At 43.3% G+C, this 27,327-nt stretch overlaps 2 protein-coding genes across 2 annotated transcripts in view; both read left to right on the forward strand.

Annotated features, from left to right (window-relative positions):
• The window catches only part of LOC144893635 (uncharacterized), a 1,058,663-nt gene that overhangs the window by 219,975 nt on the left and 811,361 nt on the right, over positions 1–27,327 (forward strand). The gene's annotated exons all lie outside the window — the stretch shown is intronic.
• The window catches only part of LOC137435236 (protein phosphatase 1 regulatory subunit 16A-like), a 71,231-nt gene that overhangs the window by 3,297 nt on the left and 40,607 nt on the right, over positions 1–27,327 (forward strand). Inside the window, exons 3-4 of the mRNA XM_068128854.2 lie at positions 454–524; positions 6,623–6,768. Of these exons, the coding sequence (XP_067984955.2) occupies positions 454–524; positions 6,623–6,768 (217 nt within the window). The remainder of the gene's footprint in view (positions 1–453; positions 525–6,622; positions 6,769–27,327) is intronic.

Below are 27,327 nucleotides of genomic sequence, written 5' to 3' on the forward strand. Positions count from 1 at the left end.
CTGTTCTCACTGACTCTGCTATCCCGTCCACGCACACTTTCCCACATTTAACCTGCTTGTCAGCTTTTCCTGTCTGCTATGTGTGTTCCTTTTCTGCTCACCCATCCTGTCTGCAAGTCCTTACTTACGCTGCCTCTGCGTTAGTTCCTTCCCAATTTGTACATCATCTCCCTCGTACACAAACTCCATCGCCGGGTCAACATTACCCCCTCTGCCATTCAATTCCTCCACCAGCTTCGATCTCTGTAAATAAAACCATCATCTCAGAACATCTTTAGCCCAAAACACTTCCAGGTCTCTTTCCTTATGTTTTTTTATTTATTTTTTTTGTACCAAGTCGAGGCTCATGGAAGAGTGAAATACATTTTGATGAAATCCTGCATGTAGAATTACTTGAAAAACGTGAAAATGGATGTTTCTGATTTCCATGCGACCTGGCGTTTAACCTTGCAGTGCTGGCGCTTCTGGATAACGGGGTTGATGCGCACCAGCAGAACGCACAAGGACTCACCATGTTGCATCAGGTACTGCCGTGAACATAACCGGAGATGCTCATCCCTCACTGTGCGTTGGTGGGCTCCATAATAAGCTGTCCGCAGCATCATGCGTTAAGTGCCTAGATACTGGTGACATGACAAACTGGTCATTTCGTTCTTCATCACAATCCATTGTTCATTTCCTTCTCCCAATGTCGTGAATTATTGATAATTAAATAATTTTGAATCTCTTGAGACATGCTCAAGCATCTTATAGAGGTCATACCTTGTTGCATCCCGACTATAATTAATTCAGATAACAAATGCCAAGCGCTTGCGGGATCCACGTGCTGTTCCCCCACTATTCTCAAGACAACAAGCACAACTAACCCCTACCCCCTTGCCAAAACCTTCAACCCTCCCATATTCTACTGCCCATGGGGCCTACACTCTCCTTGAAAAGTTTGGCCATGATAATTTAAAGCGATTAAATAGATTTCACTTCCAACTATTCCAAATACCCCTCTTCAACCGCAAAATCGACGAAGCTAATAATTTTATATTTTTCATCATTAAACCCCCATGGGGCCTGTACTATCCCTACAGGATTTGGTGGTGATCACTCAAGCCATAGGTGAGGGCGAGACTACCGGAAGTAAGCTGCAACACGTGCCCTTTTATGGTTTGTTTTCAACGTATCCAATCACGTGACTGTTGTCACGAAGGGTGCACTAACCGGAAGTTACGTAGTTCCGCGGGCGGCTATACAAACATTTCGTATTATTTTTCATAAAACTTTATATTGTTAGAAAGAGAATTACTTCTAGTTTGTCGGAAAGTTAAAATTTTAAAGATCAGACAATAATTAAGCGAGTTATGATCAAATAACCTACACCGTTTCCATAATTTCCGGCTGTAACACGTGCCCTTTTGTGGTTTGTTTTCAACTTATCCAATCACGTGACTGTTGTCGCGAAGTGTGCACTAACCGGAAGTTACGCAGTTCCGTGGGCACCCATTACAGAGATCCCTCCTCCTCCCTATAGTCAGGTTCACTATGTTTTTTCGTTCAAAATCATGGTAGATTAGCAAACCTATACATTTTTGGAAACGTTATTACATGGAAAATCTGAAAATCAATGTTTACATTTGCCAATTCCGACCAATTCGATTCGACCAATTCGATCGATTCGATTTGCCAATCAATTTGACCGACCTTTGCTTGTGTGGAACGGACTGTGAAAACGATGCGGACTATATTGTCGGATACGACACACAGGACAGTGATGACGAACTCTAAATGGCATATTCTGTAATCGTGTATGTTTGATGCCATTGACTGCCTGTGTATATTTTGTCATTGACTGCCTGTGTAGATGTGAAGTTATACTGACTGCGTGTGTATATATGATTTTGCTGACTGCCTGTGTATGTTTGGTGATATGAATTATTGTGACACATTTTGATGTTATTAACTGCCTGTACAAAATGATAACATGTATTTGATTATGCAACTTATCGCGAATATAAAGACAGTATTTTGCAATTCAAAACCTTTGATTCGTGTCTTACCATTCCCCATAGCACTAATTTGATACTTTCATTGGATTCCTTGTCCCTGAAAATATAGGTTTAGTATATTTTTAAAAGTTTTTAGGGTAATGAGAGGCAGAAATAAAACAAAATATGTATTTTACAGTGGCCATTTTGAAAATCCAAAATGGCCGCCATACAGTTATCTCTCCAAATGTAAACATTGATTTTTAGTTTCCTTATGCTATAACCTTTCCAAAAATGTATAGGTTTGCAAATCTACCATGATTTTGAACGAAATACAATTTATTGACATAGTGAACCTGACTACTATTACAAATCCTCTAAATTGAGACATTTATAAAAGCTAATAACTAAAAAATTTTTTTTTACCATAAACCGCCCATGGGACCTCCATTATGTATGCCACGTCTGTTAGCTCCCTACCTCTTTCCCTATAATCGCCACCCCTAGCCAATAACACTCCCCATGAGGCCTCCATTATGCCTGCCAAGTTTGGTGTCCCTCCAATGTTTTCTGTTTTGAAGAGACACAAGATACTGTTTCAGGGAACGGACAGACATCAGACAGACAAACAGGACTAGAAAGCATCTGAAAATGCAAAGCCCGTCCATGTCCGTTTGTATTCAGACGTCTTCTTCTTCTTGCATATGCTCAAAATAACGAAAATAGTTTTTTAAAAATACAAAATGAAAATTGATGATTTTATGCAGCCTTCACCTTTGACCTTTTGATCGAAAAAAACCCCCAATTGACTCCTACCTTTTCATTGCTGAACCAATTCAGTGACCCGGTATGCAAATTCTTTAAATTTTAGGTCAATCGGGTGAAAATTGTTGATTTTATGCAACCTTGACCTTTGACCTTTTGATCTAAAAAAAATCCGCTTCTAGCTTTTGATTGGTGAACTAATTCAGTAACCCAATATGCAGATTCTTAAAATTTCAGGTCAATGGGATACAAATTGCCAATTTTATGTGATGCTGACCTTTCACCTTTTGACCTTTTGACCAAATTATTAATTTGGCTTCTCCATATTCTCATAATAAAGCTTTGGTGAAAATTTCATGGCAAAACTCAAATGGAAAATTGAAGTTTCAGGTCAATCGGATAAAAATTGATTGTATGTGATACTGACCTTTCACCTTTTGACTTTTAGAGAAAATTATTAATTTGCCTTTTTCCGTATTATCAAAATTACATTTTGGTGTAAATGACAAAACTTTTGAAAACGAAACTTGATGACAAAAAATACTCAAATGGTAAAAAAGTTATAGCCTGGACACACGCACACGCACGCACACACACACACACACACACACACACACACACACACACACACACACACACACACACACACACACACACACACACACACACGTACGCACGCACACACAATTAATTGTACAGTATCGGTTGTTCCTAAACTTAAATATAAATAATTTAAAGGATTGCTGTAAATTATGTTAATTTCACAACATCCCATATTCAACTTTATTTAAATTGTAAACCTCAAACATAGTTTCTCCACCTAAAGCAAGAACCTTAACCCGTAAGCAATTGACTAGTTTCCCGACTGCACCGATCATCAGCTGGGCACCGTTCTTCCTCGAGGTTTCGATCCTTTCAGCCCAGGACCTCTCCAAACGGCGGATCCACAACCTCGATCATGGATCCACATCAATAGATGGTACATCAGTAGATCCACAACCTCAGTTGCGTCCAGGCAGTCAGTCAACCCATCAATGCACCAACATCGCACATTTACTACAGGTCAATAGGTAAACTATATTTGAGGTTTTACATGTAATTAATTCTTTAGTTTCTTTTAACTTCTAACATCTAGCCGTTACTGTACAATTAATTATATTGTTTGTGGTTTTCATGCTTTGAAATGTAGTTGAACAAACATAAAATATCATATAAATGTAGTTTAACAAACACATTAAAATCACATCAACAAAGAATAAACATATAAATATATGAGAAACAGTAGAGGGGATTTTCCACCAAAAGATAATAACAAATCAGCGGGAGAAGCCTCGCCAAAGGAAATGTCAATCATCACACACATCTCGTTTTTTTCATTTCTGTTCCTCACAATTCTATCTCTCTCTCTAATACACACACACGCACACACACACACACACATACACACACACACACGCACACACACTTAATTAATTGTACAGTATCGGTTTGAGATTGAGACAATTGTACAGATTGAGACACACACACATACATACAGACACACACACACACACACACACACACACACACACACACACACACACACACACACACACAATTAATTGTACAGTATCGGTTTGAGATTGAGACAATTGTACAGATTGAGACACACACACATACATACACACACACACACACACACACACACACACACACGCACACACACACACACACACACACACACACGATTGCAAAACCCTGTCTCCTGCTGAGCAGGAGATGGGCTAAAAATAGGGGCAATACCCCTGGGCACTCACCTGGTAGAATAAAACAGTAAACTCCACTGCCTAAAGGTATTTTAAACCGCATCATGGTATGTTAAACCAATTTCAAAGGTTACTAGAAGACAGGGCACCATGTAGAATCATCCGAACATAATCATAAGACTTTAAACAAAGAAACTAAGAAATACCTATTTTGGGGGCCAAACCTGCCCCACCACCCCCACCCTTAGACCTCTGTAGCCCCCATTTTTTCTAATGCCATGAACAAAATTTGGTACATCACAGGTGATGACGGTGGTGATCAAGACTCATCGAAATTGTGTGCGTAGTTTCGGAGGAGAGAGCAAATACATTTTTCGGAGGGCAACCCCCTCTGTCGACTGCCCAGATTTTTTAATTTCATGTACAAAGATTGGTATATCACGGGTGATGAATGAAACGTTGTGATCAAGTTTCATCAGAGTGGTATGTGTAGTTTCAGAGAAGAAAGCAAATACCTATTTTGGGAGGTCAAACGTGGGCTCACTTTGACCCCCTGTAAACTCCCACAGACCCCAATGTTTTTAATGCTGTGAACAAATTTGAGTTTGATCACAAATCATTTTAGCCAAGTTTGATCACAATCCCATTAGCAGTTTTGGAGAAGAAGTTGCAAGTGTTTCCCGACTGACGGATGGACAGACGACGCACCATCTCATAAACTCCCCGAACTACTTTCCAGGTGAGCTAAAAACGGAGTGTGACAATAAGGACAGCTTTGCGTTTGCGACAGCTTTGCCTCATGTGAGACTGGTTAGCACACGGCACCACACGTGGACCAAAAGGCACAGGCAGTGCAAGTTGAAAAAGCACAATTTTAAATAAACACAATAGATCAATAGACCGGTGGCATTCCACCAATTCAATAATAATGCTTGGTTGACTCCTCATGAAGTTGTAGCCAAGTTTAAACAACAATTGTGACGTCATATGCTCCTGCTGTCCTTGAGTGGGGACATCAAGGCAAATACCGCATTTACTTACACGTGTTTGTGGATGCTACCGATCATATAGAGTGGTGGTGGTGGTGATGGTGGGTTTGTTGTTGTCCCCCGTCGCACCGCGGAGCGAAAGGGGGACAATGGTTTTCCCCTCCGTCCGCGTGTGCGTCCGTCCGTGCGTCCGTTCGTCCGTGCGTGCGTGCATACGTGCATGCGTGCGTGCATAAGCGAAGGACCGAATTCTAATTTGGTGTGTGGGTGCAACCCACGTCAAAATCCAAGATGGCTGCCGCCATGTATGTCTGACGCCATGTATGTCTGAACCTTGTGAGCGGAATATCCTGAAAAATAAGCGAAGTACCAACTTCTAATCTGGTGTGTGGGTGTATCTATGCATAAAGGAGAACGCTATTGAAAATTGGGTCGCCACGTCAAAATCCAAGATGGCCGCCTTGCGTCTTCCACTTTGTCAACTCACATCACTTCACCGACGGGGGACCTAGGCGTAACGCTTGTTTGTTCTTTATTGTTGCCACACTCCTCTGGGAGGTATCAGGACTACATCGTAGTCATAAATGTTTCCATAGCAGAGAAAGTTTACCATGGAAAGGTTTCTTCCCATAGCAGAATACAGCTGAAACTAGCAGCCCTCAACGACAGCAAGAATTAAGAATGTTAGCATGTGACTGGAACACAGTGGCCTGCTATTTTTGAGTGGCGTTGCAGGATCTTTAATATCAGAAGTGAATGCTGACATATAGGACAACTTACTTTACGTACCCTCCAAAGGACGGTACACTCATTGATGTGATGCCTTCCCTTCCTCTGGTGATCAAATTTGATATTTCATTGTCAGAGTGGGAATCGAACACAGACTAGACAGTTCAAAGGGAAGTATACTACCTGAGATATCCTTTAGTTTGGTAATTTGGCAATATTTAAAATTCCCTGTATTAAACACCTTGCACTTGCTGAGGTTTGTTGGCATCAACTTCTGCTGATGTTTGAGAACTAATGAATGTGACAATTTTATTGTTCCCATACTTTTCCATGAAACTTGTATAGAACATGTAGGGTTAAATTATGATTATCCAGCAAGTTGTTCTTACCTTTTCGCTGCTGGATCTTCCTTGTCCAGGCATGTCTCTCTGGCTCAAAGGAACTGGTACAAGACCTGCTAGACACGGGTGCCGACATCAATGTCCGTGATAGTGGACTGTGGACACCTCTCCATGTTGCAGCAGCGAGTGGTCATACACGGGTTGTCTTCCTCCTTGTGGAATGGTGAGAGCCATCATACACCTGAGGGATGTCTTACAATGACATACTTTAGGAGTCATTTATTTATTACCCTCGCCAGAGGAGATGGTATTGCATTTGGGTCCGTTTGATTGTTTGTGTCTGTCTGTCTGTCTGTCTGTTTGTCCACACAGAACATGACATGCTTTTCTCTGCAACCGTTGGTCCGATTGCCAAAATATTTCACCATGGGAGCGCCTCCTCATGTGGAATTTTTTAAAATGATAATTATGATGTCATAGGTCACGTGGTACGGGCACCATCTTGGAAAAATCGAAAAACATTGCACCTTTATATCTCCGAAACCAATCCATGGAAAAAAAATTGAAAATGGCTCATTGTCAAGTACTCCCCATGGGGAACAACATATATTCATGATGATGTCATCGGTACCTTCATTATGATGTCATAATTAGACAAGTAGAATGCTTGATCCGATCAGTTTGAAGTTTATTGAGCATGATCTACAAAAAAATTGCATGAGAGAATTAAATTGATAACATCATCGGTCACGTGGTTCGGCAGCCATATTGGACTGAACATAAATCTACGTCGTCAATAAACCACATAAACACATCAGCTAATAAATACCACACACGTCCTGGCAAGGGTCTGTAATCTCTGATTGCTATGTATGCAAATATGGTGGAATTTTTAACCCTACTCCCCTCCTTCTCAGCATATGCTCTAAATATGTCCCTTCCCTTTCCTCCCTTTGCTCGTTTGCTCTGTGATGGGAAGAGGGGCAAGGGGGTGGGGGGGGGGGGGGGGGAGAGGTGTTGGGAGAACAACAACAACAACATGCATTTTAAGGCCATTTTCCCTGCAAGAGCGGGGGTTAGCCTTGCGGTCCCCATGACAATGTTCTCCATTTTGCCCTATTTTCTGCATCTCCCCTTGTTAGCCCCCTTGCCCGCATTTCTTCTTCCACCATCTTTCGCCAAGTCTTTCTCGGTCTTCCCCGTCCTCTACTTCCTTCTACATTCATTTCCATCACTCTTCTCAACCAGTCACTTTCATCCTTCCTCAACACATGACCAAACCATCTCAACCTGTTTCTCTTCACAGCATCCATCACAGGCTCTATTCCCATCATCTTTCGCAATTCATCATTTGTCTTCCTCTCTCTCAAAGATACTCCACACATCCACCGAACCATTCGCATTCCCACCCTTTCCAGCCTTCGTTGCTGCTCTACGTTCATTACCCATGTCTCACTCCCATAAATCATAACACTTCTCACACATGCAGCATACACCTTTCCCTTCAGCTTCAACGACACTCCCCTCATCATCAGCACGCCACTCAGTTCCCAAAACTTATTCCATGCACATCTCACTTGAGCAACTGTTGCTGAGTCTGATCCACCTTCTCCATTCAGCATGTCTCCCTGGTAACAAAATGTTTTCACACCTTCCAGCTTCACGCCGTCTCCAAGATCCAGCTCAACATTTCCTCCATCTGCAGCTCCCTCTGTGCACACCTTACACGTGAATGTAGCTGCCACACTGGTTAATGACCCTCTCAAACCACTACATTTTTGATGAACCCACTCAGCGCACATTGGACATTGAATGGAATTCACTCCGACACCCTTCCTGCACACAGCACAGGGCCACTTCCCAGTTCTTTCCACCCCACCACATGCCTTACCACTTGCCATCACCTTCGTTTTTCCGATATTCACCTTCAGACCTTTTGTCTCCATACATTCCTTCCACTTGTTCATCTTCTCCTTCAGTCCATCCATACTTTCTGCAATCAGCACCAGATCATCTGCATACAACAACTCCCATGGTAAACCCTCCTTTAAGTTCTGAGCCAGCACCTCCATGACAGCTACAAATAGTAGTGGACTTAGTACCGACCCCTGATGCACTCCCACCTTCACCTCAAACTCACCACTGTTCCCGTCCTTCGTCCTTACAGCTGTGCGCACTCTTTTGTACATTGCCATCACTACTCTGATCAACCATTCCTCCACTCCTAATTTCCTCAATGCCCATGTCAATACTTCGTGTGGAACCCTATCGAATGCTTTCTCCAGTGTGGTAGACAGTGTGGTAGACAATAAAAAAGTGCTTCAGGAAAAAATACATGAGCAGCAAAGAAGACATTTTCATTATCTTCCTCACCACCTCTCCTCAACACTTAGTTTCCTTTGCTCCCATTCGCTGGAGAACCTCCTTTGCTCTCTCTCCTTGCTTATGCACTCTGATAACTTCCTTTCTCTTACCAATTATCCTCCATTGTATTTATTAGTCTCGCCCGAAGGGGATACGAGACAATTACAACACCCCTGTCTGTCTCTGTCTGTGTGCGTGTGTACATGTGTGTGTTTGCATCTATATATTTTCACTTTAAAACGGTTTTCTCTACAACCACTTATCTGATTGATGCAAAACTTTAAACAAAGGAGGGACTTCCCATGTAGAATATTTTATTGCTAACTCTGACGTCATAGGTCACATGGTATGGCAAAAATATTGGATTCAAGGGAAAACTTTGGATATAATTTTCTCTGAAACCGCTGAACGAAAATAATTGAAACTTAGCATATGTCATCAACTCCCCATGGGGTATATAGGCTAATAACGATTGCGTCATTGGTGAAGGGGTATTCCAGCCCTAATTGGTTGACTTTAAATTCTTGTGCAAAAATCTGAAGCATTATATAGCTGATGTGAGTTAATAATTACATTTATGATGTCATAACCCATGCCAATAAATTTTGTGACATAGAAGGGTGCATGGATATGGATATATGGACCATAATAGCAGCGTGTTCAGTTAACGATTGTATTTTTGTTCAGGTTGAACGCGCGAGCTGAGACTATGCACTGTCCCTAGTGTCATTCTCGTTTTCTCAGTTTTCATTTTCTCAATTTAGTCCTTCCTCCCTCTGCCAACACCATACGTGTCCCTCACCCCCCGTGACCACCTCAGCTTATGTAATCAATTGTTGATTCTATATAATACTCTACCCGATAGCTCGATAGCGATTGAGAAATCGATACTTATGGAACATTTTAATGAAAGAGTACAGAAGTGGCAAAGAAATGCAGACAGACATGGGATACAGAGACTTTATATATATATTTTTAAACGGCCAGAGTCAACAGACACAAAATAGGGCAAAGGGAATACACAAGGACAAGAATGAACAGAATCAGCACATCACAGCATGAGGAAATGCAACTGAAGGGTGGGAACAGGATCTCAGTGGGTGTCGTAAAGTTCAATAGTGTAAATGCTGGGAGAGACTATGAGGTAGAAGTGGGGACGAATTTGAAGGTCTGAGGAAAAGAGCATGACACAATAAACTGAAGAAGATTGTTCCACATGCAAGAGAATAGGGGAATGAATGAATAAATGAATAGATGGAAGGAAGGGAGGGTTAAGTTTGGACTGTGGGAGGATTAAAATGTAAGGTCTTTGGTGGAACATGTTACCTGAAGGGTCTGTCAGGTTGGGTGGAGAAGTGAGGACAGCAGTATCAAGACCAGGATAGAGGTAGTGAAAGACTGCAACTAGGTCACCAACTTGCCTGCAATGAGAACGAAGCACATCCTGAGAGTAGACATCCTGTTGTGAGATGCTAGTGACATATAGACAACATTTGCGACATTATAAAAGCTCACAACAGCAGCATAGCCCTCAAGTATGAATTTGATTAATTAGATGAAAAAGCAATCACAGTGTCATAGATTTGAGTCAAAACATACATTTATGCTTATAAGCAAAATAATTGTACACCATACAGAACAATCATGGTGGCTATGAGTTCATGCTAAGATGATGAGAGCTTTGGGTTCAAGCATGTTTCATGTTCTGTATTGTAACTGTTACTGGGATTGAGAGTTGGGACTCAAGAACGTAATGGTGGGATGTGCAGTGATAGTCTTACACCATAAGCGAGCTGCTGGGCATCACTGCAGAGGAGCGGAGGCTGACTGGGTCCCATATGCCGGCGTGTTGGTTTTCCGGTACTTGAGTGATCAGAGCACAGTCCAGTACTTGAGTGACCAGAGCACAGTCCGGTACTTGAGTGATCAGAGTACAGTCCAGTACTTGAGTGATCAGAACACAGTCCGGTACTTGAGTGATCAGAACACAGTCTGGTACTTGAGTGACCAGAGCACAGTTCGGTACTTGAGTGATCAGAGCACAGTCCAGTACTTGAGTGATCAGAACACAGTCTGGCACTTGAGTGATCAGAGCACAGTCCGGTACTTGAGTGATCAGAACACAGTCCAGTACTTGAGTGATCAGAGCACAGTCCAGTACTTGAGTGATCAGAACACAGTCCAGTACTTGAGTGATCAGAACACAGTCCAGTACTTGAGTGATCAGACCACAGTCCAGTACTTGAGTGATCAGAACACAGTCTGGCACTTGAGTGATCAGAGCACAGTCCAGTACTTGAGTGATCAGAACACAGTCTGGCACTTGAGTGATCAGAACACAGTCTGGCACTTGAGTGATCAGAGCACAGTCTGGCACTTGAGTGATCAGAACACAGTCCAGTACTTGAGTGATCAGAACACAGTCCAGTACTTGAGTGATCAGAGCTCATTCCAGTACTTGAGTGATCAGAGCACAGTCCGGTACTTGAGTGATCAGAGCACATTCCAGTACTTGAGTGATCAGAACACACTCCAGTACTTGAGTGATCAGAGCACAGTCTGGTACTTGAGTGATCAGAGCACAGTCCGGTACTTGAGTGATCAGAGCACATTCCAGTACTTGAGTGATCAGAACACAGTCCAGTACTTGAGTGATCAGAGCACAGTCCGGTATTTGAGTGATCAGAGTACATTCCAGTACTTGAGTGATCAGAGCACATTCCAGTACTTGAGTGATCAGAGCACATTCCAGTCCTTGAGTGATCAGAGCACATTCCAGTACTTGAGTGATCAGAGCACATTCCAGTACTTGAGTGATCAGAGCACATTCCGGTACTTGAGTGATCAGAGCACATTCCGGTACTTGAGTGATCAGAGCACATTCCGGTACTTGAGTGAACAGAGCACATTCCGGTACTTGAGTGATCAGAGCACATTCCGGTCCTTGAGTGATCAGAGCACATTCCGGTTCTTGAGTGATCAGAGCACATTCCGGTACTTGAGTGATCAGAGCACATTCCAGTCCTTGAGTGATCAGAGCACATTCCGGTACTTGAGTGATCAGAGCACATTCCAGTCCTTGAGTGAACAGAGCACATTCCGGTACTTGAGTGAACAGAGCACATTCCAGTCCTTGAGTGATCAGAGCACATTCCAGTCCTTGAGTGAACAGAGCACAGTCCAGTACTTGAGTGATCAGAGCACATTCCAGTCCTTGAGTGATCAGAGCACAGTCCGGTACTTGAGTTCTTACCAATTTTGGTATACAGTATGTAGAGGAGTACTCGACTTTGTCAAAGCTAGGATCAAAGGACCATGAGTGAAGGATCAAAGGGGGGGCTGGTTCTATGATGAGGGGTGGAGAGTCAAAGTGCAAAGGGGGGCAATGAGGAGTTTAGGATTTAATGGCAGTAGGCCATTAATGGAGGGTAAAGGCTTGGAGAGCCCTGTGATATAAACTAGGAGAGGTTTATGTTATAGACCTGGAGAGGTGTGACTGAGAGGTGTGAGGGGGGCGGGGAAGACACCTGAAGACCCAGAGTTCAGAAGACACCTGAAAACCTATATGTTTGGACAGGTATGGTCTGCTGGCTTTGAGAGGTGTGCCCTTTTATTATTTAGTCCATTAAGTGCTCCATTGCCCAATCTTCGACGTGTCTCCCCAACGCAGAGTTCATTGCACACGGTGAATGTCATACAGTATATAAGGTTGAGAGAAACACAATCAAAGTTTTAATGGAGCTATTGGTCCTGAGGTTCACGTGCGTGTTCTGATAAACGCACAGGTGTTGTAAATAGGCTTTCGTGGGCAATTAAAAGTTCCTCGTATAAGTCGAAAGGGTAAAGTCCTTTAAATAGTGAATTTCACAAACCTTTGTCACGTTCAAATTAAATGAGGTGCTGCTTTAATTTAGAGGCGTTTCAAAATCATTCTTCCACACCTTGAACTTCCTCTGAATTGTGTTCTCGACTGAGAGATTAATATCTGACGGTAAGTTAATGCAAGAGGAGTTATTTCCTTGGGTTTTTGAGTTGAAAAGAGGATGTCGGTGGTTGTACAGTCTGTTGTTCGTGCAGCAATGGAGCTGGGATAGTGGGTTAACGACGATGTGCAGAGGAATTGACTCATATTTTCAGTTTTGAAATCTGATCTTTTTTAAAAATCTTTTTTTTGATTTGATGAAATTTGATTTTTTTCCAGTTTTTGAAATTGACTAATCGCTGCATAGATGTTGGAGCCGAAGGATAATTCAGAGTGCGGAATGGAACAATGGGTCTCAGGTTTCTGTGTAGGTGACCACTTTCACAGAGCATACCTTCGAGTGGGATGGTGTGCTTTCACACAGCATACCTTCGAGTGGGATGGTGTGCTTTCACAGAGCATACCTTCCAGTGCGATTGTGTGCTTTCACACAGCATACCTTCGAGTGGGATGGTGTGCTTTCACAGAGCACACCTTCCAGTGCGATTGTGTGCTTTCACACAGCATACCTTCGAGTGGGATGGTGTGCTTTCACAGAGCACACCTTCGAGTGGGATGGTGTGCTTTCACACAGCATACCTTCGAGTGGGATTGTGTGCTTTCACAAAGCACACCTTCGAGTGGGATGGTGTGCTTTCACACAGCACACCTTCGAGTGGGATTGTGTGCTTTCACACAGCACACCTTCGAGTGGGATGGTGTGCTTTCACACAGCACACCTACGAGTGGGATGGTGTGCTTTCACACAGCACACCTACGAGTGGGATGGTGCGCTTTCACACAGCACACCTTCGAGTGGGATGGTGTGCTTTCACACAGCACACCTACGAGTGGGATGTTGTGCTTTCACAGAGCATACCTTCGAGTGGGATGGTGTGCTTTCACACAGCACACCTACGAGTGGGATGGTGTGCTTTCACACAGCACACCTACGAGTGGGACGGTGTGCTTTCACAGAGCATACCTTCGAGTGGGATGGCGTGCTTTCACACAGCACACCTACGAGTGGGATGGTGTGCTTTCACACAGCACACCTACGAGTGGGATGGTGTGCTTTCACACAGCACACCTACGAGTGGGATGGTGTGCTTTCACACAGCACACCTACGAGTGGGACGGTGTGCTTTCACAGAGCATACCTTCGAGTGGGATGGCGTGCTTTCACATAGCACACCTACGAGTGGGATGGTGTGCTTTCACACAGCACACCTACGAGTGGGATGGTGTGCTTTCACACAGCACACCTACGAGTGGGATGGTGTGCTTTCACACAGCACACCTACGAGTGGGATGGTGTGCTTTCACACAGCACACCTTCGAGTGGGATTGTGTGCTTTCACACAGCATACCTTCGAGTGGGATGGTGTGCTTTCACAGAGCACACCTTCGAGTGGGATTGTGTGCTTTCACACAGCATACCTTCGAGTGGGATTGTGTGCTTTCACAGAGCACACCTTCGAGTGGGATGGTGTGCTTTCACAGAGCATACCTTCGAGTGGGATTGTGTGCTTTCACAGAGCATACCTTCGAGTGGGATTGTGTGCTTTCACAGAGCATACCTTCGAGTGGGATTGTGTGCTTTCACAGAGCATACCTTCGAGTGGGATTGTGTGCTTTCACAGAGCATACCTTCGAGTGGGATGGTGTGCTTTCACAGAGCATACCTTCGAGTGGGATTGTGTGCTTTCACAGAGCATACCTTCGAGTGGGATTGTGTGCTTTCACAGAGCATACCTTCGAGTGGGATTGTGTGCTTTCACAGAGCATACCTTCGAGTGGGATTGTGTGCTTTCACACAGCATACCTTCGAGTGGGATAGTGTGCTTTCACAGAGCACACCTTCGAGTGGGATTGTTGGCTTTCACACAGCACACCTTCGAGTGGGATGGTGTGCTTTCACACAGCACACCTATGAGTGGGATGGTGTGCTTTCACACAGCACACCTACGAGTGGGATGGTGTGCTTTCACAGAGCACACCTACGAGTGGGATGGTGTGCTTTCACAGAGCACACCATCCCTCTCTAGATGAACATCATTTACCAATTACCTGGCACTATAACCCTAGTGTTAAATATATCTACCTTTTGTCAGGTGCTATTACTAAAGGAGGACAATCCCCATTTTAATTGCACGACAGTGAATCTAATATTAAGCTGAAAAGTTTATTGTACCTCGTGTAAGTTTTTTCAGTCAAGTCGTGAAGTTACTGTGAAGTATAATTTTATTTCATATACTTGGCAACAATTCCTTAACATACGCAGCAAGCAAACCGAGGAATGGACGATACCGATTACTTGACATGAGAAGTTTTAGTCTTTGTTGCAAAGGGCGGATCTGATGTCCGTCAGGTTGAGCTGGTTTTGGGGATTTCACCTGAATTGTGAAAAGGCTGAATAATCCACTCTGGCAGAACTCCAAAGGCCATTTCGGCAACCAGTAGGCATTCACTTACACGTGGACACCACAACTGTCATGGAGGCAGCTCTGTGGATGTAGCTTTCACTTCAATGTCTGTTGTCGTGTCGTTAAACTGTTCCTGGGCTTGAATAAACCGAAAGGATTGTTCACCGGGAATAAAGTGCTTCGGGTGGTGTGAAAACTTCAGAAAGGGCACTCAGATGTTTAGTGATATCTGTCGGATCTGAGAGCACTATCATTGTTGACATTCTCCTTCCGCTTGAATGAGGAATGTGTCGGAAAGATGCAACATGGCCGCCTTAAACCTGGCTTTCAGACTTCCTCCACCCTCACAGTCAATTAATTGCTTTCAATGGATCCCTCTCCTCTCCCAATATAAGCTGGTGATTCCTAAGGCAGTGTCTTAGGCCCAATCTTGTTCCTCGTCAACATGAAGAACGTCTCCAAAAGTCTGAAAATCCTCTTTTCTTTTTTACAGATGACTCCACATTGTATCCGACAGTATCCCTGATCCCCCTGACAATATCTCCCCCTACAGTATCCTTGATCCCCCTGACAATATCTCCCCCTACAGTATCCCTGATCCCCCTGACAATATCTCCCCCTACAGTATCCCTGATCCCACTCCAGTATCGCTGATCCCCCTTCCAGTATCACCGGTCCCACTCCAGTATCGCTGATCCCCCTACATTATCCCTGATCCCCCTGACAATATCTCCCCCTTCCAGTATCCCTGATCCCACTCCAGTATCACTGATCCCCCTACAGTATCCCTGATCCCACTCCAGTATCGCCGATCCCCCTACATTATCCCTGATCCCCCTCCAGTATCGCTGATCCCCCTACATTATCCCTGATCCCCCTGACAATAAATTCCCCAAAATTATCCTTGATCGCCCTACAGTATCTCCCCCTACAGTATCCCTGATCGCCCTACAGTATCTCCCCCTACAGTATCCCTGATCCCCCTACAGTATCCCTGATCCCCCTACAGTATCACTGAGCCCCCTACATTATCCTTGATCGCCCTACACTATCTCCCCCTACAGTATCCCTGATCCCCCTCCATTATCCCTGATCCCCCTACAGTATCCCTGATTCCTCTACAGTATCCCTGATCCCCCGACAGTTTCTCCCCCTACAGTATCACTGATCCCCCTACATTATCCCTGATCCCCCTGACAATATATCCCCTTACATTATCCCTGATCCCCCTACAGTATCCCTGATCCCCATACAGTATCCCTGATCCCCCTGACAATATATCCCCCATACATTATCGCTGATCCCCCTACAGTATCCCTGATCCCCGTACAGTATCCCTGATCCCCCTACAGTATCCCTGATCGCCCTACATTATCCCTAATCATGCCACAGTATCTCCCCCTACAGTTTCCCTGATCCCCCTACATTATCCCTGATCATCCCACAGTATCTCCCCCTACAGTATCCCTGATTCCTCTACAGTATCTCCCCCTACAGTATCTCCCCCGACAGTATCCCTGATCCCCCTATCGTATCCCTGATCCCCCTACAGTATCCCTGATCCCCCTACAGTATCTCCCCCTACAGTATCTCCCCCTACAGTATCTCCCCCTACAGTATCCCTGATCCCCCTACAGTATCCCTGAGCCCCCTACAGTATCTCACCCATACAGTATCCCTGATCCCCCTACAGTATCTCCCCCTACGCCTACAGTATCCCTGATCCCCCTACATTATCGCCCCCTACAGTATTCCTGATCCCCCTACAGTATCCCTGATCCCCCTACATTATCGCCCCCTACAGTATTCCTGATCCCCCTACAGTATCCCTGATCCCCCTACAGTATTCCTGATCCCCCTACACTATGCCTGCTCCCCTAGATCCCCCTACACTATCCCTGATCTCCCCCTAAAGTATACCTGATCCCCCTACAGTATCTCCCCCTACAGTATTCCTGATCCCCCTACATTATCTCCCCGTACAGTATCCCTGATCCCCCTACAGTATCTCCCCCTACAGTATTCCTGATCCCCCTACAGTATCTCCCCCTACAGTATTCCTGGTCCCCCTACAGTATCCCTGATCCCCCTACAGTATCTCCCCCTACAGTATTCCTGATCCCCCGACATTATCTCCCCCTACAGTATTTCTGATCCCCCGACAGTATCTCCCCCTACAGTATTCCTGATCCCCCTACAGTATCTCCCCCTACAGTATCCCTGATCCCCCGGCAGTATCTCCCCCTACAGTATTCCTGATCCCCCTACAGTATCTCCCCCTACAGTATTCCTGGTCCCCCTACAGTATCCCTTATCCCCCTACAGTATCTCCCCCTACAGTATCCCTGATCCCCCCGGCAGTATCTACCCCTACAGTATTCCTGATCCCCCGACAGTATCTCCCCCTACAGTATCCCTGATCCCCCGACAGTATCTCCCCCTACAGTATTCCTGATCCACCGACAGTATCTCCCCCTACAGTATCCCTGATCCCCCGACAGTATCTCCCCCTACAGTATTCCTGATCCCCCTACAGTATTCCTGATCCCCCGACGGTATCTCCCCCTACAGTATTCCTGATACTCCGACAGTATCTCCCCCTACATTATCCCTGATCATCCTACAGTATCTCCCCCTACAATATCTCCCCCTACAGTATCCCTGATCCCCCTAGAGTATCTCCCCCTACAGTATCCCTGATCCCCCTACACTATCCCTGATCTCCCCCTACAGTATCCCTGATCCCCCTACAGTAACCCTGACCCCCCTACAGTATCCCTGATCCCCCTACAGTAACCCTGATCCCCCAACGGTAACCCTGATCCCCCAACGGTAACCCTGATCCCCCTACACTATCCCTGATCCCACTACGGTAACCCTGATCCCCCTACACTATCCCTGATCCCACTACACTATCACTGATCTCCCCCTACACTATCCCTGATTTCCCCCTACAATATCCCTGATCCCCCTACACTATCCCTGATCTCCCCCTACACTATTCCTGATCTCCCCCTGCACTATCCCTGATCCCCCTACACTATCCCTGATCTCCCCCTACAGTATTCCTGATCCCCCTACAGTAACCCTGATCCCCCTACACTATCCCTGATCCCCCTACAGTATCCCTGATCCGCCTACAGTATCCCTGATCCCCCTACAGTATCCCTGATCCCCCTACAGTAACCCTGATTCCCCTACGGTAACCCTGAACCCCCTACGGTAACCCTGATCCCCCTACACTATCCCTGATCTCCTCATACACTATCCCTGATCTCCCCCTACACTATCACTGATCACCCTACACTACCCCTGATCCCCCTACGGTAACCCTGATCCCCCTGACAAACAGACAGCAGCTGTGTCATTCGTTACTGATCTCGAATTGATAAATGGAACATGTCCTTCGATCCTGGCAAATCTCATATTTACCTTTTTAGTGTAGATGTTGCATCGTAAAATTTGGTTTGTTCGAGCCACAAATTCATCCTTATCTGGAAGGCTCTGACTTTATTTGGCAGATCTATCAAGTTTGAATATTTTCCCTGAACTCACTGATTGGGGCCATTAAGTCTATCAAACATATCGATGAGGTATTCCCAGCAGAGAAACAATTTTTTTTAGCACAAAACATTTTAATTAGCTCTTGTTTAATCTCTTTGCACAGAAAAAAGCCACCGACATCTGTTCATGCAAAAATCCCTTTGGTACCCATTCGCGAGAGTCCCCAGACTTATGTATTGTGAAGAAGAGCTTCGTGTCTATCACCTGATTTGTTGCCAAGCTCCCAAAATAGACGGCTAATCAAAGCGTGTGCCTTAATGAAGTTCATTGCTGGTATGATGACATCCATCACAGGCCGAAGGCACACTAGCAATGTCTATGTCGCAAGGACAATAATGAGTAACATTCAATTAATGAGCAATAATGAGTGACATTCAATTAATGAGCAATAATGAGTAACATTCAATGAAAGAGCAATAAAGAGTGACATTCAATTAATGAGCAATAATGAGTAACATTCAATTAATGAGCAATAATGAGTAACATTCAATTAATGAGCAATAATGAGTAACATTCAATTAATGAGCAATAATGAGTAACATTCAATTAAAGAGCAATAATGAGTAACATTCAATTAATGAGCAATAATGAGTAACATTCAATTAATGAGCAATAATGAGTAACATTCAATTAATGAGCAATAATGAGTAACATTCAATTAATGAGCAATAATGAGTGACATTCAATTAATGAGCAATAATGAGTGACATTCAATTAATGAGCAATAATGAGTGACATTCAATTAATGAGCAATAATGAGTGACATTCAATTAATGAGCAATAATGAGTAACATTCAATTAATGAGCAATAATGAGTAACATTCAATTAATGAGCAATAATGAGTAACATTCAATTAATGAGCAATAATGAGTAACATTCAATTAATGAGCAATAATGAGTAACATTCAATTAATGAGCAATAATGAGTAACATTCAATTAATGAGCAATAATGAGTAACATTCAATTAATGAGCAATAATGAGTAACATTCAATTAATGAGCAATAATGAGTAACATTCAAATAATGAGCAATAATGAGTAACATTCAATTAATGAGCAATAATGAGTAACATTCAATTAATGAGCAATAATGAGTAACATTCAAATAATGAGCAATAATGAGTAACATTCAATTAATGAGCAATAATGAGTAACATTCAATTAATGAGCAATAATGAGTAACATTCAATTAATGAGCAATAATGAGTAACATTCAATTAATGAGCAATAATGAGTAACATTCAATGAATGAGCAATAATGAGTAACATTCAATTAATGAGCAATAATGAGTAACATTCAATTAATGAGCAATAATGAGTAACATTCAATTAATGAGCAATAATGAGTAACATTCAATTAATGAGCAATAATGAGTAACATTCAATTAATGAGCAATAATGAGTAACATTCAATGAATGAGCAATAATGAGTAACATTCAATTAACGAGCAATAATGAGTGACATTCAATTAATGAGCAATAATGAGTAACATTCAATTAATGAGCAATAATGAGTAACATTCAATTAATGAGCAATAACGAGTAACATTCAATTAATGAGCAATAACGAGTGACATTCAATTAATGAGCAATAATGAGTGACATTCAATTAATGAGCAATAATGAGTGACATTCAATTAATGAGCAATAATGAGTGACATTCAATTAATGAGCAATAATGAGTGACATTCAATTAATGAGCAATAATGAGTGACATTCAATTAATGAGCAATAATTAGTGACATTCAATTAATGAGCAATAATGAGTGACATTCAATTAATGAGCAATAATGAGTGACATTCAATTAATGAGCAATAATGAGTGACATTCAATTAACTAGGGCATGCCCGTACGTGGGTGCCCGTTCCTTGCCAAAAAAAAAAAAAAAACGCTACCCGTACGCTCTACCCCGCCCGTACGCCCGTACGCCCGTAAACAAAAAAAACAACGCTCTTCGCTTCCGCCCTTCGCTCTGACTGAATTGGGAGAAATAATGCGCTTAAGAAATCGAGAAATTATTATTTTCTCCGGAAGAAATCGAATTACGAACCGTAATGGCGCACGCGCTCGGCTCGGCTCGCTCTCACATTGGCCACGCCTACGCAACAACGCGTTCTGTGATTGGCTGCCGGAAGTGCAGTCTTCACTGTCCGGAAGGTCGCAAATCGCAGTTACGATGAATCGCAAATTAGTTTTAATTAGTTTTAAAACATAGTTTAACGGCAACATAGTTTTCCAACGTGAAATAAATGAATACGCTCTCAAATGTGCCGTCCGAGGCAGAGTCTGTTCGCCACGTTCGGCACACGTGATAGCTCGCTGCTCTCTGATTGGTTGAATCGTTTTTTGGACATAGCTCGGTAACTACTTCTCCGATTAATATGAAACCTTGAAAAGGCACATCCTCGGGTCCCCAGCAATATACCTGGCAAGTTTAAAGTATATCGGACCCGTGGTTGTCGAGAAACAGCGGTCACAGACATACAGACATACAAACATACAAACATACAAACATACACACAGAGATTACTGGAATTATAGATAGATGAGCAATAAATGAGTGACATTCAATTAATGAGCAATAATGAGTGACATTCAATTAATGAGCAATAATGAGTGACATTCAATTAATGAGCAATAATGAGTGACATTCAATTAATGAGCAATAATGAGTAACATCAATTAATGAGCAATAATGAGTGACATTCAATTAATGAGCAATAATGAGTGACATTCAATTAATGAGCAATAATGAGTGACATTCAATTAATGAGCAATAATGAGTGACATTCAATTAATGAGCAATAATGAGTGACATTCAATTAAAGAGCAATAATGAGTGACATTCAATTAATGAGCAATAATGAGTGACATTCAATTAATGAGTGACATTCAATTAAAGAGCAATAATGAGTGACATTCAATTAATGAGCAATAATGAGTGACATTCAATTAATGAGCAATAATGAGTGACATTCAATTAATGAGCAATAATGAGTGACATTCAATTAATGAGCAATAATGAGTGTCTTTCAATTAATGAGCAATAATGAGTGACATTCAATTAATGAGCAATAATGAGTGACATTCAATTAATGAGCAATAATGAGTGACATTCAATTAATGAGCAATAATGAGTGACATTCAATTAATGAGCAATAATGAGTGACATTCAATTAATGAGCAATAATGAGTGACATTCAATTAATGAGCAATAATGAGTGACATTCAATTAATGAGCAATAATGAGTGACATTCAATTAATGAGCAATAATGAGTGACATTCAATTAATGAGCAATAATGAGTGACATTCAATTAAAGAGCAATAATGAGTGACATTCAATTAATGAGCAATAATGAGTGACATTCAATTAATGAGCAATAATGAGTGACATTCAATTAATGAGCAATAATGAGTGACATTCAATTAATGAGCAATAATGAGTGACATTCAATTAATGAGCAATAATGAGTGACATTCAATTAATGAGCAATAATGAGTGACATTCAATTAATGAGCAATAATGAGTAACATTCAATTAATGAGCAATAATGAGTGACATTCAATTAATGAGCAATAATGAGTAACATTCAATTAATGAGCAATAATGAGTGACATTCACATTCGGTGACACACACTTGACCTTTTGCTGTAAGGTCTGATCATGCACCCATCATTGCCGGAGCACCGTCAGTACATATATATATATATATACGTATATATACCACAAAAAAATCTTTCCACTCAATGCTGTTGCTTTGGAGAGAGGTATCTGTCTTATTGAAAATGTCCACCTGTGCTCTTGTGGTTGTTTAAATTTCAGCACAGAATATGAATTCGTCCCTAGCATCCCATCATAGACTCCACACGCGATAAACTCTTCAACTCCGTTAAGTTGGCAGCATCAGTACTTTGATCAAGCTCCAGACTAAACATACCGAATGCAGAAAGTTTAGTTCCGCACATGACTTGTTCTTTGATAACTTCCGACGTCTCACATATTCTGTATCTCACAGCATCGTTCGACATATTAGGCTTTCTTGGCATCGTCATTTCCCAGCACAATTGTCTCTCTATCTTTGCATGATGGCAGGATAAGCTCCTCTCCTATAGTATGCAGATTCCTTGCTCAAGCGATTCGTTGTGACGGCATCAGAGGCTTCCACAGTCGAGGACTTTCAGAAACTTCAATCTGATTCACGACTGAATCGCACAATCCAAACAAACATGTCTGGCTTCGAGATGACACTTCAATTTACCTGTTTTCATTCATTTAACAGACAAAACTTCTCAGAAAATGATGAATTGTGCTTTTTGTTTCGATAATAGATTTATTTACCCTAATGATTGTGGTAAAACTTTATATTGCTATGTACGACTTAAGGGAAGAATGGTGTTCAAGAGGATGTGGAAGTTGGTTCCACATGTGTGGAAAAAAGAGGGACAAATAAGAGGAGGTGAGCAGTAATTCTGGATTTTTGGGAGTTTATCATAGTAAGGGAGGGTGGCTCCGTGTCATTTTTCATGGTGATCATTACTTGGTGGAAAAAAGCACCCAATTTGGCAGGAAGCTTTCTCAGGATATCCAAGTTAATATTAGCCTCGGAGCCCTCTTGAAATTTACCCATCTACTATATAAGAGAGATGTCTGTCTGTCTGTGTGTCGCCATTTTTCTCAGAGATGGCTGAAGGGATCTTCGTCAAACTTTCAGATGGTCATCAGTGAGTGCCTGGGAGTGTTTAGGGCAAAATTTTTTATATATATATATGAAAAAAAAGATCGGTTTTTTTGGAGTAAAAATAAATAAATAAATAAAAATCGCTCGATAGTGCCGAATCCTTTTAAAATTAATGACAGTTATATACAAGTACACATTCGCATAAATAAATATAAAACAATCACCAGACATTTGAATACAAATAAATCAAACAATTCCGGAAGTGTACGAATTTGGTAGTACGGCTTCTTCTTCTTCCTGATCGGCATCACACTGAACTTAGAAACGTGAGCCACATTCACCCACCAGCATATATATGAACCCCCTTCCTCTCCTGCCTCCCCCCCTCCCCTCCCTTCCCCCCCTCTCCCCTCCCCCCTCCCCCCCCTCCCCTCCTCCCCCACCCCTTCCTTACCCTTCTCCTCCCATTCCCCCCTCCCTCCCCTTCCCCTCCCATTCCCCCCTCCCTCCCCCCTCCCCCCTCTCCACCCTCCACTCCACTCCCATTCCCCCTCGCCCCCCCTCCCCCGCCCGGCAACGCCGGGTACTTCTGCTAGTAATTCATAAAACACAGATAAAATCCAAGATGGCTGCCATATTCACTTTTTTTGACTGAATATTCATAACAAAAGCAGGCTTTGCATTTTTATTGCATATTAACACCCACATTTGTGAGAAATGATGATGATTCAAAATGAAAACTGAAAATCCATGTCTGTCATCTTGAATTCAAAATGGCCACCAATATCGTCAATTTCCGAACATTTCTGCTTCCGTATCCAAGTTTGCATCCACCGTTTTTTCAAGAAATGGTACTTAAACTCATTGCATCTCTTTCATATTGAAATCCAAGTCAGAAAGAAATACTGATCCTTTAAAGCATCACACCCACTGAATGCACGAAACACTCGTAGAGCACGTGACTTTAGCTCTCCCAAGCTTAAACAGATGGCATCGATGCTATAAAATCTGTCATGTTTGCCCATTCCAAAGGCTACCGAGATATCTGCCAAAAGTTGAGTCTCAGGAAGTCCACAGAATGAACCAACAAGGATAATTACATCTTGTGTCCACAGTTTGCACTTGCATTGCCTTTCTTACCTGCCTCAGAGCATGGACAACAATCCTTGTGTCAGCCGCCTCATGATTGCAGTTTGGTATTGGAATATTATAACCCATAGATACCACAGATTCTTCTGTTCTTATGCAGACAGCATCGTATCAGGGGAAGTTAAAATCTTTCACTTTTGATGTGGGATAGGCAAATAATTCCTTATCTTCTTTTTTTTTTTTTTTTTTTTTTTTTTTTTTTGTATTTTTCTTCTTCTTCTCTTCAACATGGAGGAAGTCCATCCAATTGCCTGGCAGTTTAGTTTGGGAAGACACCTTTCTGTGTACACCCTCTTTTCCCGAGTAGATTCCTTCAGAATGTCTGATCTATATATACTCCACACAACATCCAGCCGTGCAGTAGCTTGCAGCTGCCGCTCCAGGTAAGGAATAAATAACCTGTCTACATACTCTTTGAAAGTGCTGACACCTGCAGTGGGAAGGAAATGGACAATGACAGCTCCATCCATGATTTCGCAGTTATATGTTACAGGCGTCTCCAGTTGCCCGTTCTTCTCGATACACTGCAGTAATTGAGACTTTGTTATTGGTAAATGAAGCTTCACAAAGTCTGAGAGCAAAGGTGGATATTATTGTATTTCAATGGAAAAAAAATCCTTTAGATCTTCTGCACAGAGATATACAGCTGGCCAAAGAGTTCAACATTATCTCAGAGCCCTTTGATCTTCTCCCCTTGCTTAGAAGTTACCTTTGATTAGGGAGTCTTAAACAGCGATAGGGAGATTTTTTTTTTTTTACGGTGTAGCCCATAGGGCAATGCTGTCTGGAACAGAACAGCATAGGGCAATGCTGTCTGGAACAGAACAGCATAGGGCAACGCTGTCTGGAACAGAACAGCATCGGGCAACGCTGTCTGGAACAGAACAGCATAGGGCAATGCTGTCTGGAACAGAACAGCATCGGGCAACGCTGTCTGGAACAGAACAGCATTGGGCAACGCTGTCTGGAACAGAACAGCATTGGGCAATGCTGTCTGGAACAGAACAGCATCGGGCAACGCTGTCTGGAACAGAACAGCATAGGGCAATGCTGTCTGGAACAGAACAGCATAGGGCAATGCTGTCTGGAACAGAACAGCATCGGGCAACGCTGTCTGGAACAGAACAGAATCGGGCAACGCTGTCTGGAACAGAACAGCATAGGGCAATGCTGTCTGGAACAGAACAGCATAGGGCAATGCTGTCTGGAACAGAACAGCATCGGGCAACGCTGTCTGGAACAGAACAGCATCAGGCAACGCTGTCTGGAACAGAACAGCATCAGGCAACGCTGTCTGGAACAGAACAGCATCGGGCAATGCTGTCTGGAACAGAACAGCATAGGGCAATGCTGTCTGGAACAGAACAGCATAGGGCAACGCTGTCTGAAACAGAACAGCATAGGGCAACGCTGTCTGGAACAGAACAGCATAGGGCAACGCTGTCTGGAACAGAACAGCATAGGGCAATGCTGTCTGGAACAGAACAGCATAGGGCAACGCTGTCTGGAACAGAACAGCATAGGGCAATGCTGTCTGGAACAGAACAGCATAGGGCAATGCTGTCTGGAACAGAACAGCATAGGGCAATGCTGTCTGGAACAGAACAGCATTGGGCAACGTTGTCTGGAACAGAACAGCATCGGGCAACGCTGTCTGGAACAGAACAGCATTGGGCAATGCTGTCTGGAACAGAACAGCATCGGGCAACGCTGTCTGGAACAGAACAGCATAGGGCAATGCTGTCTGGAACAGAACAGCATAGGGCAATGCTGTCTGGAACAGAACAGCATCGGGCAACGCTGTCTGGAACAGAACAGCATCAGGCAACGCTGTCTGGAACAGAACAGCATCAGGCAACGCTGTCTGGAACAGAACAGCATCCGGCAACGCTGTCTGGAACAGAACAGCATAGGGCAATGCTGTCTGGAACAGAACAGCATAGGGCAACGCTGTCTGGAACAGAACAGCATAGGGCAACGCTGTCTGGAACAGAACAGCATAGGGCAACGCTGTCTGGAACAGAACAGCATAGGGCAATGCTGTCTGGAACAGAACAGCATGGGGAAACGCTGTCTGGAACAGAACAGCATAGGGCAACGCTGTCTGGAACAGAACAGCATAGGGCAATGCTGTCTGGAACAGAACAGCATAGGGCAATGCTGTCTGGAACAGAACAGCATCGGGCAACGCTGTGTGGAACAGAACAGCATCGGGCAATGCTGTCTGGAACAGAACAGCATCGGGCAACGCTGTCTGGAACAGAACAGCATAGGGCAATGCTGTCTGGAACAGAACAGCATAGGGCAATGCTGTCTGGAACAGAACAGCATCGGGCAACACTGTCTGGAACAGAACAGCATCAGGCAACGCTGTCTGGAACAGAACAGCATCAGGCAACGCTGTCTGGAACAGAACAGCATAGGGCAATGCTGTCTGGAAGAGAACAGCATAGGGCAACGCTGTCTGGAACAGAACAGCATCGGGCAACGCTGTCTGGAACAGAACAGCATCGGGCAACGCTGTCTGGAACAGAACTGCATAGGGCAATGCTGTCTGGAACAGAACAGCATAGGGCAACGCTGTCTGGAACAGAACAGCATAGGGCAATGCTGTCCGGTGTATGTGTGTACGTAT

The sequence above is a fragment of the Myxine glutinosa genome, chromosome 9 (assembly GCF_964187855.1).
Source record: "Myxine glutinosa chromosome 9, kmMyxGlut1.1, whole genome shotgun sequence".
In the NCBI taxonomy this organism is placed as follows: Eukaryota; Metazoa; Chordata; class Myxini; order Myxiniformes; family Myxinidae; genus Myxine; species Myxine glutinosa.